At 46.1% G+C, this 14,366-nt stretch overlaps 1 protein-coding gene across 2 annotated transcripts in view; it reads right to left on the reverse strand.

Moving 5' to 3' along the window:
• The window catches only part of LOC128415957 (copine-5), a 126,380-nt gene that overhangs the window by 48,597 nt on the left and 63,417 nt on the right, over nucleotides 1-14,366 (reverse strand). For both annotated transcript variants that reach the window (XM_053392857.1, XM_053392858.1), the window contains exons 7-9: nucleotides 11,409-11,468; nucleotides 7,542-7,605; nucleotides 537-640 (exon numbers count right to left, since the gene is read on the reverse strand). In XM_053392857.1, the coding sequence (XP_053248832.1) occupies nucleotides 537-640; nucleotides 7,542-7,605; nucleotides 11,409-11,468 (228 nt within the window). The remainder of the gene's footprint in view (nucleotides 1-536; nucleotides 641-7,541; nucleotides 7,606-11,408; nucleotides 11,469-14,366) is intronic.

Raw genomic sequence — 14,366 nt, forward strand, 5'->3', positions numbered from 1 at the left:
CAGGTGTTAGTCAATTTTTGAGGACTGCTAACATTGCAAAACGGGCTTCGTAAAGATGGATTAATTTCTCCCAGAACAGTGCATAATGCTCAGCGCATAACATTTATAAACATGAGAATACTTAAAAGAGTTTCCCCATCTTGCCTGAGGGGACATTGCACTGCAGACACTGGGTTGTTTAGATCCAGTTTTTCTGTGTCTGCAATTGGTATGTGTGCATCCATATACTCTGTTTTCCATCTTAAGTTTTCCATAGTTGTTCAACTGTTGTTACCTAGTTTCTAAGCTGAGTCCCTTGTTTGGAGCAGGAGGATGGGTTTATAATACTTCTATTGTTAGAAAAGGAGGGCAGCTGCACCTTGGATGTGGTGCCCAATACATTTTGAACAAACTCATTATCAAGGGAAATGTTTTATGCTTCTTGGCGGGGGGAGGGGGGAGTGCTTGGGACAACATTTTGCTACAGGTCACCTAAGCAAGCTCTGTTACAATCCGAATAATTATCCTGCCCCCAAAGCAAAAGCACTTTGACTTACGTCCCATCCTCGTTACTCCTATAGAATACCATGAAGGGGTCGGATTTTCCAAAGAAATCTTTCTTGTCCAGCTTGTTGGCACAGAACTGCATTGTGGCCACATCCTTGGAATGGGGAACAGAAAATATATCTATGAACTATTTGTTTGTTTCTGAAAAGATTTATATACTGCCTAATTTGCACACATCTCAAGATCAGACTGAGCTTCCTGTACCTGCAATTTGCCTGTAAGACACCATCCGTGCAATTGCTAATTGGGTATTTGTTGTCTTTTTTAATTTGGCCCAGAGATCCTGAGTGCTGCACTACACTTTCTTGGTAGTAGGCAGGTATGAGAGGGAGCCAGAGTATCCAACCTTACATGTTGTTTGTGAATTCAGCTCAGTGTGCAATTCTTCTTCCATTCGCCTGCCAAACTCTCAGCTAATGATGCTACAGGCTGTGAACCTCTGCCCCTCTTCAGTTGGAAATGAGTGACTCACCGTGTGAGTGGTGTAAGCATTTAATCTTTCAAAGGATACCATTGTGGGGGAACAAATAGGAGGAGCACATCTTCAAGAGTGGAGCAGATTGAGGGCAGTTGGGATGTCGTAACTCTGTCCCAGGTGTGTCACTATTGCCTTGTCATGTGCCCCTCCTCCTCCTCCTGTTCCCATTGATCTGTCTTGGCATCATGGTTTGTAATAAGTATCCAATACTTTTTGAGAGCGGGGACAAGGCAGCAAAAATCCAGGGTAGAGAGACAGGCCAACTCTTCCAAGAATTAAATGGCTGCCTTGTCCCCACTCAATGTGCACATTCTCATGCCTCCTAAAGGAAGTTTGGAAAGCATTGCTTTCTAATCTAGGACCTGTGGGATGTGATACATAGATAGAAGGAAAGAACAACATTCCTTGTTTTCCTAAAGTGAACTTGCAGGGAAATGTTTGGTCCAGTCAGTAAAAAACTTCCTCTTTCCTCCTGACTGGGACATGCTTCCTCTTGCATGTGGCTAGAGGTGGGCGTGACCTTACCTGCCCAGGTAACACAAAAGGACATAGCATGCTGCACACTCCCTCTCTCTCACTTCCTCTCGTCGTAGGACCAGCAGCTTTTTAGCTAGAGATGCTCTGTTGGCCAACAGAGGACACAGGGACTATTCCCATATGGGATAGATTCCACATGTATATACTCTGTAACTAAGTTTGCCTTCAGGGATCCATCTGTGAACTGAATGTGTGAGTAAACTTATTTTATATACTTTACACAAGATTGTGCTGTGTCTATTCTTTTAAGAGGGAGATATAAGGGAAATTACCAGGAATCTATATTGAGAAGCTTAAACAAGCTTGCAACCAGCTACCCACTGTGTGTTTAAGAAGGGAATGTAAAACTCTGCTAAGTTATAGAACTTGCTAGCACAAGTTAGGAAGGATATTATTAAACAATATATCCTCCCCTGCCTCTCTGAACATTCCCACAGGACCAACATCAATAGTGCTTGTAGCAGCAAAGCAGATCGTGGGATAAGGAAACCCACCAGGTGATGCATTGTGTGGATAAGAGTAGGGAGTGGAATGTTTTAAGCAACCCCTGATCTCAGCCATTTCCCAACAATGGTCCAATGGCTTTACTGGTTTGGGGAGAGAATCACCACAGTCCTAGAAGATGCCTCCTGAGATGGTCAGCAGCAAACTATCCTCGAAGACCATGGTAGATGGTCTAGAGCAGAAGATGCTTAAAAGGCTCTCAGGTGATGCAGGATGCTCAGCCAGAGGTCACCTGCTCCTTTGTGCAGCTTCAATCCTTGGCAGCACTGCTCCCTGATCAAGCCAAAAACAGCACACAAGAATCAAGCAAGCTGCTCCTGATCTGGGGACAAAGTCAAAATGGAACAGTGCAGAAGTCTTGGGGCATGTTATCACTTCTCATGGGGTGTCCACCAGATAATGCATGGTGTCCTGCATGCTGCTTCTGGAGCAGAGAGCAAAAGCTGGGTTGTCCAGGAAAAAAACAGCATGCAAGTACATTCCTTCTGCCTTGGCAGGCACCACTCACAATGGGATGGCCGATCCACACATCCATAACTTCTGGGAAGGAGGGGCAATGATTTCATGGCTCAGAGGTGTGGCCCTCTAATAGCAGCTTAGCTAGGCAAGGTCTAATAATTGTTCTCCCAGCTGGGGTTAAGAAATTGGCCATTGATCACTTACAGCACGGGTGTCAAGCACAAGGCCCGCGGGCCAAATCCGGCCCGCCAGACCTCATCATGTGGCCCGTGTAGCCGCCGTTCTCGCTGCTGTTCTCGCCTGTCCAGTGCACCATTGCCTGGTTGTGCGCCGTGTTGCCTTTCAGCACGAAGGAGGTGGCGAGCAAAGAGGCCGCCTCCAGAGGTCCCCCGCCGTTGCGGCCCTGCAGGCCCCCCGCCTCGTCCCGCGGGCTGCCGCGTCTCTGGCGGCCACCCCAGTCCGGCGGGCGCGCCGCCCAGGAGGCGCCCAGCGCGAGCAGCAGCAGCAAGCGGAGCGGAGCTGCCCGGCCGGACGCTCCTCCGCACGCCCCAGCAGCCGCTGCTGGCACCATGCTCGGTCTCCGCTGCACTGCCGGCGGCGGGCAGGGATGCGAGTCTGGCAGGCGAGGCAGGCGCGGAGGCGGAGGACAGGAGGGAGCGAGCCGAGATGGAGGCGGGAGCGCGGCGCGGATGCGCGGCATGGGAAACAACGTGCCAGCAGGGCTTCCACGCCCAGGCAAGGCACAGCGCCACCCTCTGCCGGCGGCCCCCACCAAGCCCCGGAGCCCGGCCAGTCGCCTTCCCTGATGGCTACTGGCAGCAGGGCTGCAGCGGGTGCGCCGGAGGAAGTGGACGGGAGCCCGGCGCCTGGGCAAGCGAACGTCCCCCTCAGCCTCGGCTTGCCACGGAGGGCAAGGGGAGGCGGCTGCCTCAGGCAACAGGATCCACAGGGGCAGCTCGGCCGGTTGTGGAAATGTACTTCCTCCACCAGCACCAGATTTGGGGCCGTGTGGGCGCCTCACCTGCCCCAAGCCAAGAGAGCACAAAATAATGATAACGATGCCTATTTATTCTATTGGGGGGGCACCAAATTTTGTCCTCACTCAGGGTGGGTGCCATATTACCAAAGTCCGCCCCTGTCCCCCCTCAATGGGATTTGAAATCCAGGGATTTGAAATCCAATAAATTCCTAGGAGTTCCCCTGTCCGTACTGAGTAAGCCCCTCAGCCCCTAAAAGCAGACGATACCAACTTTTCAACATTGTGATAGTGATGTTGTGATACGGTAGCGATATATTGCAGTGTTGAAAAGCAGAGGGAGGAACAAGCAGCATTGGCCCCCGTTAGAAACTGGGGTGCAACTGGCACATCTCCCCCCCCACCAGCGCCTGGCACAGGGAGGAGGCAGCAACAGACAGAGAAGGAAGAGAAGGCGCAGACAAGCCCCAGCCACAAGGCGCAGTCCAGTAAAGGTGCCCTCAGACTGGGCCTGCACAATGTTATGATACATCACCACAGGGGCAGGCTTTAGTAATCTTTCATAACAGGGGTGTCAGTCTGAATAAAATATTGAGGGGGGGCAGGTAGGCCCCACCTCACATCATCATCATCATCATCATCATCATCATCATAATTTATTACTGGTCAAAGACCAGCTCGAACCTTACATAATTTATCACATGCCACACACACCCCATTTAAATGTCAAAGCCCATCAACTTCGGGGGTCTCAGCCTGCTCAAATATTTTAGGCCAATACAAGCGGCCCTTTGAGGGTGACCAAACTGCTGATGTGGCCCCCGATGAATTTGAGTTTGACACCCCTGACTTACAGTATGTTGAAATAGTAATTGTTTGGAGAAGTGGGATGTGCTCAGGCAGTACGACTGTTGCTGTACTCCCCGATCCATAGAAACGAGGGAGTATGCAGGTTTGATTTTCTCTTATCAGTGTGACTTCCCATTATCAGCATTCAGGATAAGATAGGGAGGGAGGCAAGAAAGTGCTGGGTGGGTTAAGACAAAGCTCTTGGAAAATCAGGGGCGAACACAAGCAAGCTGAATTCCTTGGGGTGATGGTGCAGAAACTGCCAAGGAACAATGTCACTGAGTGGAAGCACAGTTAATCCCATATGATGCATTCCTATACTATCCTCAGCACAGAGGGAAAAGTTAAACCAGATTCTAGCGCAGGCTGCAGAATGGCTCATGCAGAGCTAATTGGTTCTGTCTCGGTTCTTTCAGATCGAAATGAGTATTAAATTCTCTTTATGGCACAACAGATGGTATGCTGCTTTGGATGCATTCAAGCACATTCCCGAAATTCTGAACGGACATCAGTGTCACAAACAGCCTGCATTAACCAGACAGTGCATGTCTCGTGAGCTGGAGGGGTCTGTGTGCTGTATGTTTATGAACAAAAAGTGTGAAGCACTTTGTGTTGTTTGAATAGACAAGACAAATCCACAAATGAACATGTGAGAAAGAGTTGGTCTGTATGTCTTTTTTTAGCTGTGCAAGTTCAACATAGGTGTGTGAAGAGGGGGGTTAAAAAATATATTGTAATTGTCTGTGTAGGAGAAAAAATAGGATTTCCTTCCCTCTTGCAGACGTCAGCTGTGTGGGCGAGAGAAGGTGACAAAAATGTAGTGATACTGTTTGTGTTCATTTCTGTATGTGGGAGAGAATGGGAATGAAAGAATCTGTCTTTGCTGATGTTTAGTCTCTAGGCAGTCCTGTCTTTCTCTTAAAAGTTATACACCAACTGTTCTGTTTTGTTCTGTTCAACACCAGCAGTAAGCAAGTGGACAGATTCTGACGCTTGTCAGGGGCTGATACTTGACTCTTGTGTACCGGGCAATTGGGTTCAACCAGGCATAGGCTTGCCACTTGCCCATTCTCCTCTTGTCTCCCCTTCACAAAACAAATTTGTGACCGAGAATGCTAGGAAGAACTTCGATACAGATGTGGTAAGATTTTCCTCTGGAAGAAACCTGATTTTACTTCATTAACCTCTTCAGGACATATAATCCAGAAAATTTTCTGTGGCCATTTCCTCTGATGGAGCTGGCTGGGGAAAGGACCCTTACGAAAGGAGGAAAACATTTTAGCAAACAGGCATGCCCAGTGGCAGGTTTGTATGGCAAGTCAACCCAGTTTTGAACAGCTTTCTGCTTTGGAATGTGATGGGGCTGGGGCAGAGATTCAGATTTGTGCTGGAAGCCCAATGAGTCAGCCATTGATTCATTACATTTTTATCTTGCTCTTCCTTTGAGGAATTCCAAATATTCCTGCACATGGGTTTCTCTCTTTTATCCTCACAGCAACCCTTTGAGGTAGATCAGACTGAGAGAATGTGCGACTGGCTGGAGATCACCCAGTAATGTTGGGGTGTGTGTGTCAGGGAACTGCCATCAGAACTAGAGGAGGAGGCAAGGCTCCACAGCGATGCTGGAGAAGGGCCAAGCAGGGAGAGAGGCAGCTCTCCGGCTGGGGAAGAAAATCAGCGTAACACCAGGGATAGAGGGGGGCCGATGGGGGAAGCGGAGAGGAGGCTCCAGGACTCCTTGCAGGAGACCAGCGGGGAGAGCACGGGTCCTCCGCTGCCCACACCCACCCTGCGCAGAAGACTTCCGCGCAGGGAGAGTAGGCGGCGACTTGGCGTCAAAGAACTTCTTTGCTGGAAGAGGTTCAAGAAACGCCCACTGACGGATTCTGCTAGCGACTGAACAGCCACGGAGAGAATGGCTGTCCAGACAGAAAAGGTTTAACCAGGCAACCTAGCCCAGAACAGCGGTAACTTATGCACAAGCAACCCCTAAAACCATTACAGTGTGTATTGACTCTGACAAGTTTTGCTTTGTTGCATTTCTGCAGGTTCCGGCTTTAATGGTTTATTTTTACTTTGTATTTCAATGGGTTTTTTACTTATTCATTGTTAACTGCCAGGCAACTTTGTATTATTAGGCAGCATACAAATGCCACACAGACACAGACAAACGCTCCATCCACACAACGCTGTGCAGATATTCATTTGTGTTCTGACACCCACCTACCTCTACCCAGAAACTGCATCCCTAATGGTTAAGGCATCAGATCCATTTCTATGCACAGCAAATCTTTCCACACACTTGTTAGTTCTTAGTTGCTGCCCTTGTTTGTCCTTTAGTACACAATCTGAACTCTTAACTTCCAGCTGTGACCACACTTTAGCCATTGACGTTGGCTGTAATCTTGGTTCTTGCTCTGAGAGCTGTTGAGAGGAGTGTTTGTCCAGAAACTGCAGCAGACAGTGAGCTTACATGGTAGTCTCCCCACCTCCACCCCCCACCACAAGCGATAAAGAGCTGAAGGGAGTGGAATCTCTCATTGCAACCTTATGACTCTCCAGAGCTGCACATTTTCTATTTCCACATTACAACTATTCTGGTCTCTGCTGAGAACTTACTGAACAGTTTGTCCAATTGCACAACATGTTGTTCCATCAAGGCTCTACAGTACATACATATACATGTAGCATGTGTCTAACACCTCATTTCGGTGTACTCAGAGGCGTAACATGGGCAGGGCTGGAGGGGCGTTGCCCCGGGTACAGTTTTCTTTGGGGTGCATTCCTCATGACGCCCTGTCAGCCCTTGGGTTGATGGATACAAGGCAGAATTGGCATGTCAGCATACCATCTGCAAGGGTGAGAAATTTTGTGTGCCAACGCTAGAAATGTACAAGCCAGCATGCATTGTAGGAGCACTCAAATGAGATGAACAGTTGCATGGAAAAATTGTCAGGGTATCTACTTTGTCTGTGTCTCAGCCTCCCTCACCATACTCTGCATTATTATACAGCTGGTCTTCACGAGCCATGAAGTATGGTAAGGACTTAGAGAAGAAAACACCTTGTTATAGATGATTATCCCTAGAGCTCTTTGGCTTTTTGAACTCAAGACGCCAGCAGACAGGAGCTTCCCTTGCTCCCTCAGGAGCAGAGGCCTGACCAGAAGCTCAAAGAGCAGAGAATTACTTACTCGGCAGTTACCCAGTTCCTCAGCTGACAGGATAATGGTGCCACACTTCTTCCCTGGAATCCCCCTGCAAGAAGAAAGAAAATGGGTCAGCAGCTGGGAAGAAGATGAAGAAAGAGCAAGCAACTGATCGATGCTGCCAGCAAGTCCCCCTGGTATTGGCTGCACTATAGGCTGATTGGCAACTGCAGTGAGCCCCTGTGAAGGCATGCTGTCAGCATCAATCAGTTGTTTAGCGCTCACACGGAAACTTCAAAGAAGCTTGTTGCAACTGCTCGATAACGATTACAGTGAGCCCTTCTGAAATCTTATTTGCAGGTGTAAGTAGTTTTCCAGCTTTTTCTGGCTGGAAAAAGTCTAACTTCCCAAAGATCATGCAGAAAGCTTAGATGGGAATATGGGCTAGGGCTTCCCATGTTCAAAGACTAGCATTTTGCTATGGTGGTTTTCAGACCTGGGATCTATCCTCAGCCCCAGCTTGAAACATGAGGCCCTGCTGCATTAGGGATGTGATTCTGTTACTTAATTTATTTGGTTGCTGTTGGTTTTTATTTTTTTGTCTGGGAAGTTTTGCTGGAGGCTGAAACATTAAACTATTATAAATAAATAAAAGAGTCCAACTGAACGGCCACTTTCAGCCAATCCTGTGCATGCTTACTCAGAAGTAAGTCCCACTGTGTTCTTTGGGACTCACACCTGATAAGTGTACTTTGAATTGCATCCGCAAACATTTCTGAAGGTGGCAAAATAAAGGAGAAGCCAAGAAGGGTTTTTTCCTCCCCAGATGAAAAGATGAAGCTTTTGGTCGATTTGTGCTACTGGTTCTGTAGCTTGAGACAAACTGAAATATTTATTTTGAGTGCACAAGTAAGTAGGACATTGAGAGACACAACTCACCATGGAGCAAAACTAAGAAAAGAGGTTTACTTCAACACCCCCCCCCACCGCCCTCCTTTTTACTGTCAGCATCTTTGAATAGAACAATTTTGGCCAGCTTTGTGATTTACAATCATTCTGTCCATTCAATTCCACAAGAGCGGGAAGCCCTGCTGGGTAATGATCACTCAAAACGAATTCATCCTGCAGGCCAGATGACAAGTTTATTTGTTTGATGTGGTTTGGAAATTAGGAGTAAGACAGTAAGCAACTGATGTGACCTTTTCCCAGACGTCAAATTTTTGTAAAAGAAATTCCAAAAACGACATTACCCATGGGCTACCTTAATTATGGTTTCAGTTCTTGACCAACTTCTTGCACAAGAGGAAAAAGTAGGTATTCGAGCACAATGTTTGTTGTGCATGTAGTGAATTGGTCATCTGAACAATTTCCCATGAACACAAGTTGCAATTTTGAGCACCACCACTCATGCTAGGAGTAGGGCATGAAGTCCTAATTTGTGGTGGTGACAATTAGGGATGGTGGATAAATTTGATTTACTTTGCATTTAAAGTTGAATCTGCCTAATCCACACTTTCAGAAACAATATGGGACCTAAAACACAGTCATCCTTTGAAATTTGCACTTCTCTGAATTTTGCAATGTAGTTCTCCAGGCCAATAATGTGTACAGAAATGCAGAATATGAGGGTAAAGTGTTTGTAAAACGGAATGTATCTGTGAAAATGGCATACAAAATGCACTGCATTAGGGAAATTTACTTTGGGAAATGTGTATATTAGACAAAACTGCAAAGAAATGTGTACACAGGAGAAATTCAGACTAAAACACTGGTTTTTCATGAGGACTTAAAAAACATTTCAAACATGTGAAAAATGTGGAGAACTGAAATCAAGGTTGGCAAAATGAGAAACCAAGAGAAACTAAATTTTACAGATTTGCCCATCCCTTGGGACAACAGAGTCAGAACACTGATTTACCACATGTCTGGAGCAATCTGGATTTTAAAATAAGTGTCCAGTATCATGCAAATTAATTGAATTATGTGGACTGGTGCTCCTTGGCTCTTTCTGTACAAGAAGACACCCCAGTCGTCTTTTCTACAATTGTGATTCATATTGGTTACAAACTGCCCTCTTTCACTATGTGCCCCACATCTCATTTCACTTTTTTTTGGGGGGGTGTTAATTGTATACATTGGGGTCATGCCAGATTAACTAGGCTCCCTAAGGATAGACAGGCAGAGTGTGAAAATCTGTGCCTTGTTTGGTGTACACACTAACTCTGCTAAAGAGAAATATGACAGTGGTGCAATTGTGCACATGTGTGTGGCATTGGGACAAATTTCTTCAGGTTTATAAATATGTGAGAAATAAAAGGAACAAATATTAAGACTGGGTCTACTGGGGAAACTGCAGCACCTTACCGGGAGGGAAGCATGCATGGACCCTACTACATGCGACAGCAGTGATGGTTGCTGGAATATGCAGGAGACATGATTATATAATTTTCAGTTCTATCCTACCTTTCCACTGCCAGAAAGGAAGGAAGAGAAACTGGGCTGGGGAAGTTTTTTGACCCAATGGGCCATTCATTTATCTCCCCTACCCCCACCCAGGCCATCTGTCAGTCATCTAGCACCACAATGGTGCCATGTGATCGATAGGTGGGTTGTCCCACCCACCTGTCAAACTTGGCCCAAAGAGGTGGTGGGTGACGTTGACCAAGTGCAACTGAACTCCCTGCACATCAGCTAATGTGTGGGCCAATGTCAATCCTGCTTACTGAAGGGTATTGCCAGCCAGTTTGCAACAGGATCTCACTGGCCTGCCTGAAGGAAGCAGGATCAAACTCCACACCCACCAGCTGATGCATGTGTGTATTTTTTCAATCCTGCTTTCAGCAGCCATGTCTCTACTTGGCCCATTCCTGACATCACATATAAGCATAAGCATGCCCCATAACTAGGCAGCAGTAAGATCACGATTCGGTTAGTGTGCTGTTAAGAACTGAGTGTTTGCAGGGACCCTTTCACCACTTTTTATCAATAATTTTAAATGTTTTATATTTTTGCCAATTGCATAAGAAGTTTTCTTGCTATGAAAAGTTTGATAAATGCATTTAGATATGAATGATCCAATTAAAAAAAAATCCCTGCTCAGTCCAGTGTGTTTTAATCTGTTTTTAGTGTACTGCTGATTTTATTTTTTAATGTTTTAAATAGTTGTTTTTCATTGCTTTTACAAAAAAAATTCTCATTGTAAACCTCGTTGAGTTTTGTTTTGTTTTTGTTTTTTTGTAATCTCAAGGTGCATAAAATTTATGAAATAAAATGCCTACATAAAATAATAAGGCACAAATCTACCTCTGAGGCTATGGCTGATTCTGTGATGTATCAAGGACAAAGAAGAATCTGGAATGCCCCTTTTTGCACCGTCCATGTATGGCAGTACCTGCTTTGAATGTTACACATCTCCTCTCTCTTCTTCCTCTATTACCTAGAGTCAGCCATATGTGCTGTGTTCTTATGAGGATTGATGACATAAGTATTGCTAACACTGAAAATAGTGTTAGAAACAATGGGCTGGTCTCAGCTATGTGTAAACCCAATGGAAATATCATCTGAACAGGGGTGGGGATGATAGCACTAACGTAGTTCTCTCCAGCAATGTGGAATTCCATCTGCATAGTGAAAAATCTACTCCAGCCCACAGCATCATGCTCAGAATGGCGTAGGACAACCATGTGGAGGTACCACCATTGGGTAAGAAAGACTGGTGTTCTTTGTGCAAATTACGCTTATATTTAGCAGTGGATGAAATGTGCTAGGTCAGTGCTGGAATTAACAGCCTTTCTCCTCCCACTTTCTCCTCTAGCACTTGGTTCCTTAATATATGCCTACATGCCAACCTATGATAAAAAATAACAGAGTTATTTCTAGGGTAGGAGAATAAGAGGCTTTGGCATGACTTACCCATTGGAGACAGATGGCATAGGCTTCCCGGTTTTGGAATGTAATGTAAAGGCTCCCATCCTGGAAAAGGGGAAAGGAAAGAAAGACGCCTAAAACTTCAATTCCTACTGATTCCGTACTTCTGTGTGTGCACGCTCTCTCTATCTGCATCATTTCCTGTTCATCCAATGCAACAGTATAGACTGGAATTGGTTCTGATTTCCTGTCCTAAATATGGCGGTTACTAGCTTCAAAGCTCTGTGCAGCTTTGGAACAGGACACTTAAGGGATCATAGCCTTCAACACAAACGTTCAATACATTTAGTTAGGTTAAACAGATGAAACAGAAAGGTGTCCCAACTCTCCCTTGCCAAGGCCTCAACTTACCAGGATCATGAGGCAGTTGCGACTTCCAGTGAGATCTTGTGAAACTCTTGCGAGATCTTGCACAGCACTCACAAGATCTTACCAGAAGCCACTGCTTCTCCTCTCTTCTCTGGTGGTGATGGCATGGGTGGGTGCTGCCCCATGTGGGTGCTGCCCCACAGAATTCCACCACCTTATGCAGCTGCCTCAGTGAACCTCATGGGCAGACCAGCTCTGTGTGGAGGCTCTTCTGCACATCCCATAATCAGCTGGAGTGGGAAAAGCTGGAAAGGCCTTTTTTGAAAACATACCAGATGCCAGTGAGTGCAAGCTACAGTCTAGTCTCATGCTGAGTTTCCCATGTATTTGTGCCTTGCTTGGTTCCTGCTACATCAAGCAACAACTTACATGATCAAAACTATGCTTGCAGATCAAATACTAGAAAGGCAGGGCTTTCATATCACTTCACATGTCAGCTCAAATAGCAACCTTTTCAGTTCGTGGTAAGTAACCGAGCAAAAAGATATACTGAGCAATTACATGCATGTGTGTGACTCAGACCTCAACCTAATAAAATAATGGCAAATGACTCAAGATATCCTCCCAGTTAAGCTACTGAACAGTGAATCAGCCCCCTGGTGCAAAATGGAAATTCCAATATGGTCTTTGCTCTCCCTGGGCTCACAGTGGGACCCTCTTGGATCCCATGTCAAAATCACTGAGCTCAGAGAGGTCTAGCAGTGAAGTTGCCTTATTAGCTCACAAACAGCCTCTCATTAACAGCAGGCAATAGGCTCATCTGGCTGTATTGGGGAGAAGAAACCTCTGGCTGTGTTTCTCCAGAACTCTGCTTTCTGTCCATAAGCACTCACCCCACAAAAATTCTCACTTCTTGAAAACCCGCTACAGACTCTGAGGGAAATTGCATTCAGAGAGATAACATCATGACAGAATCTGCACGCTTGCCAATGATCAAGCACGCCGTGACCTTGACAAAAGTTCGACCCGGGCTCTGGAATTCAACCTAGCAACTTAGTGTTTGCACGTAAGTTGGAGACTCATTGCTGCCATGACGAGGTCAAGCTCACCGCTCCAACCTCTTCCAGGCTGCTAAGAACAGTTAAACCTTTGGACTTCCTCTGTATTCCTTGGTTTGGGGGCCACAGCTACAGAGACTATGATCAAGTCCCCTCCTATACAGATGCAGTTTCCTTGATAACATTTATAGAACCTGACTCTAATATTCCTTCCTCCTCTCCCTGAATGCTCTGGAAGAGCCATGGCTCAGAGACGCATCTGGAAAGCAGCAATTTCTAATCAGTTTGGGTTTCCTTCCACCCTGCAAGGACATGAGACTGTCCTGTATTTCACAGGTGTGAAGAAGGGTAGACACAGGATTGTTTCATCATAAGCAAATGATAATCTCATTGAATCAGTCTGAGTCAAAGTGATCTGATATGGAACAGCAGAGGCCAAAGTGATAGTATTTTGGGGACCAGCAGCAACACCTTTCAGAAGAGTGATGACTTCTGCCAGGATATGGCATTTTTCAGCTATCAGCTGGCTTTTTGCCCAAGACCTAGGACATTCACAGGTAGTGGACTCAAGCATCACTGTTGCCCATTTAGTACATAATCCTAAACCATCATTTAGTATATGGGAACAAGCCTTAGTTGGCCCTAGGCACACATGCTTCCCATTCTCCTCTTCTCTAATGTGGGTGCAAAGAGGAAGCAAGAAGCAATGTTACTGCTTTTAAATTAAGCAGAGTTCCTTGTGTCTTGGGAAAACTCTACGGTGAGTTTAAATCAGCCTTCCTCAACCTGATGCCCCCAGATGTTGTTGGACTAAAATACAGTGGCACTTCGGGTTACAGATGCTTCAGGTTACAGACTCCATTAACCCAGAAATAGTACCTCGGGTTAAGAACTTTACTTCAGGATGAGAACAGAAACTGCGCGGCAGCAGCGGGAGGCCCCATTAGCTAAAGTGGTACCTCAGGTTAAGAACAGTTGCAGGTTAAGAATGGACCTCCAGAACGAATTACGTTCTTAACCCGAGGTACCACTGTACCCATAAGGCCCAGCTACTAAGGACAGCTGAAGGGCACCAGGTTTAAATGCTGGTTTGTTCAAACAAGCCAGGATCAAACTGTGGCATGCAGTCTGCTTCCAGGTCATTATTACCTCATACCCTTTCCTATTTAAAGAGGGCTCCAAGTGGGTTACACATATTATTATATACCTATCCTCTTTGCAGCAACACAGGAAAAGAGGGGGAAATAGGCTGTGGATTAATTCTGAGAGCCATGCCCTGCTTCTACTGTGAAACTCTGCCAGTTCCTGCTCCAACTGTAGGGCTGAGATTACATTCTGAGGCTCAGCAAGGCTTTTTTCTTGTCTATCCACCACCAGCCTCATGTTCAGGCTTTGGTCACCATGCAGTCAGAGTGATGGTAGGTGGCAAAGGAGTAGAGATGACGGATCATCACAGCTGCAGCTACTGACAGCGAAGTGAGGCAACCTCTCTCCTTACCAGCTGGAGAGAGCATTGATTAAGAAAATTGCAGAGTCCGAGGACATGGATTTGCCTGCTGCTGTTTCTCCCAGAAGA

The sequence above is a fragment of the Podarcis raffonei genome, chromosome 6, assembly GCF_027172205.1.
Source record: "Podarcis raffonei isolate rPodRaf1 chromosome 6, rPodRaf1.pri, whole genome shotgun sequence".
NCBI classification, from domain to species: Eukaryota; Metazoa; Chordata; class Lepidosauria; order Squamata; family Lacertidae; genus Podarcis; species Podarcis raffonei.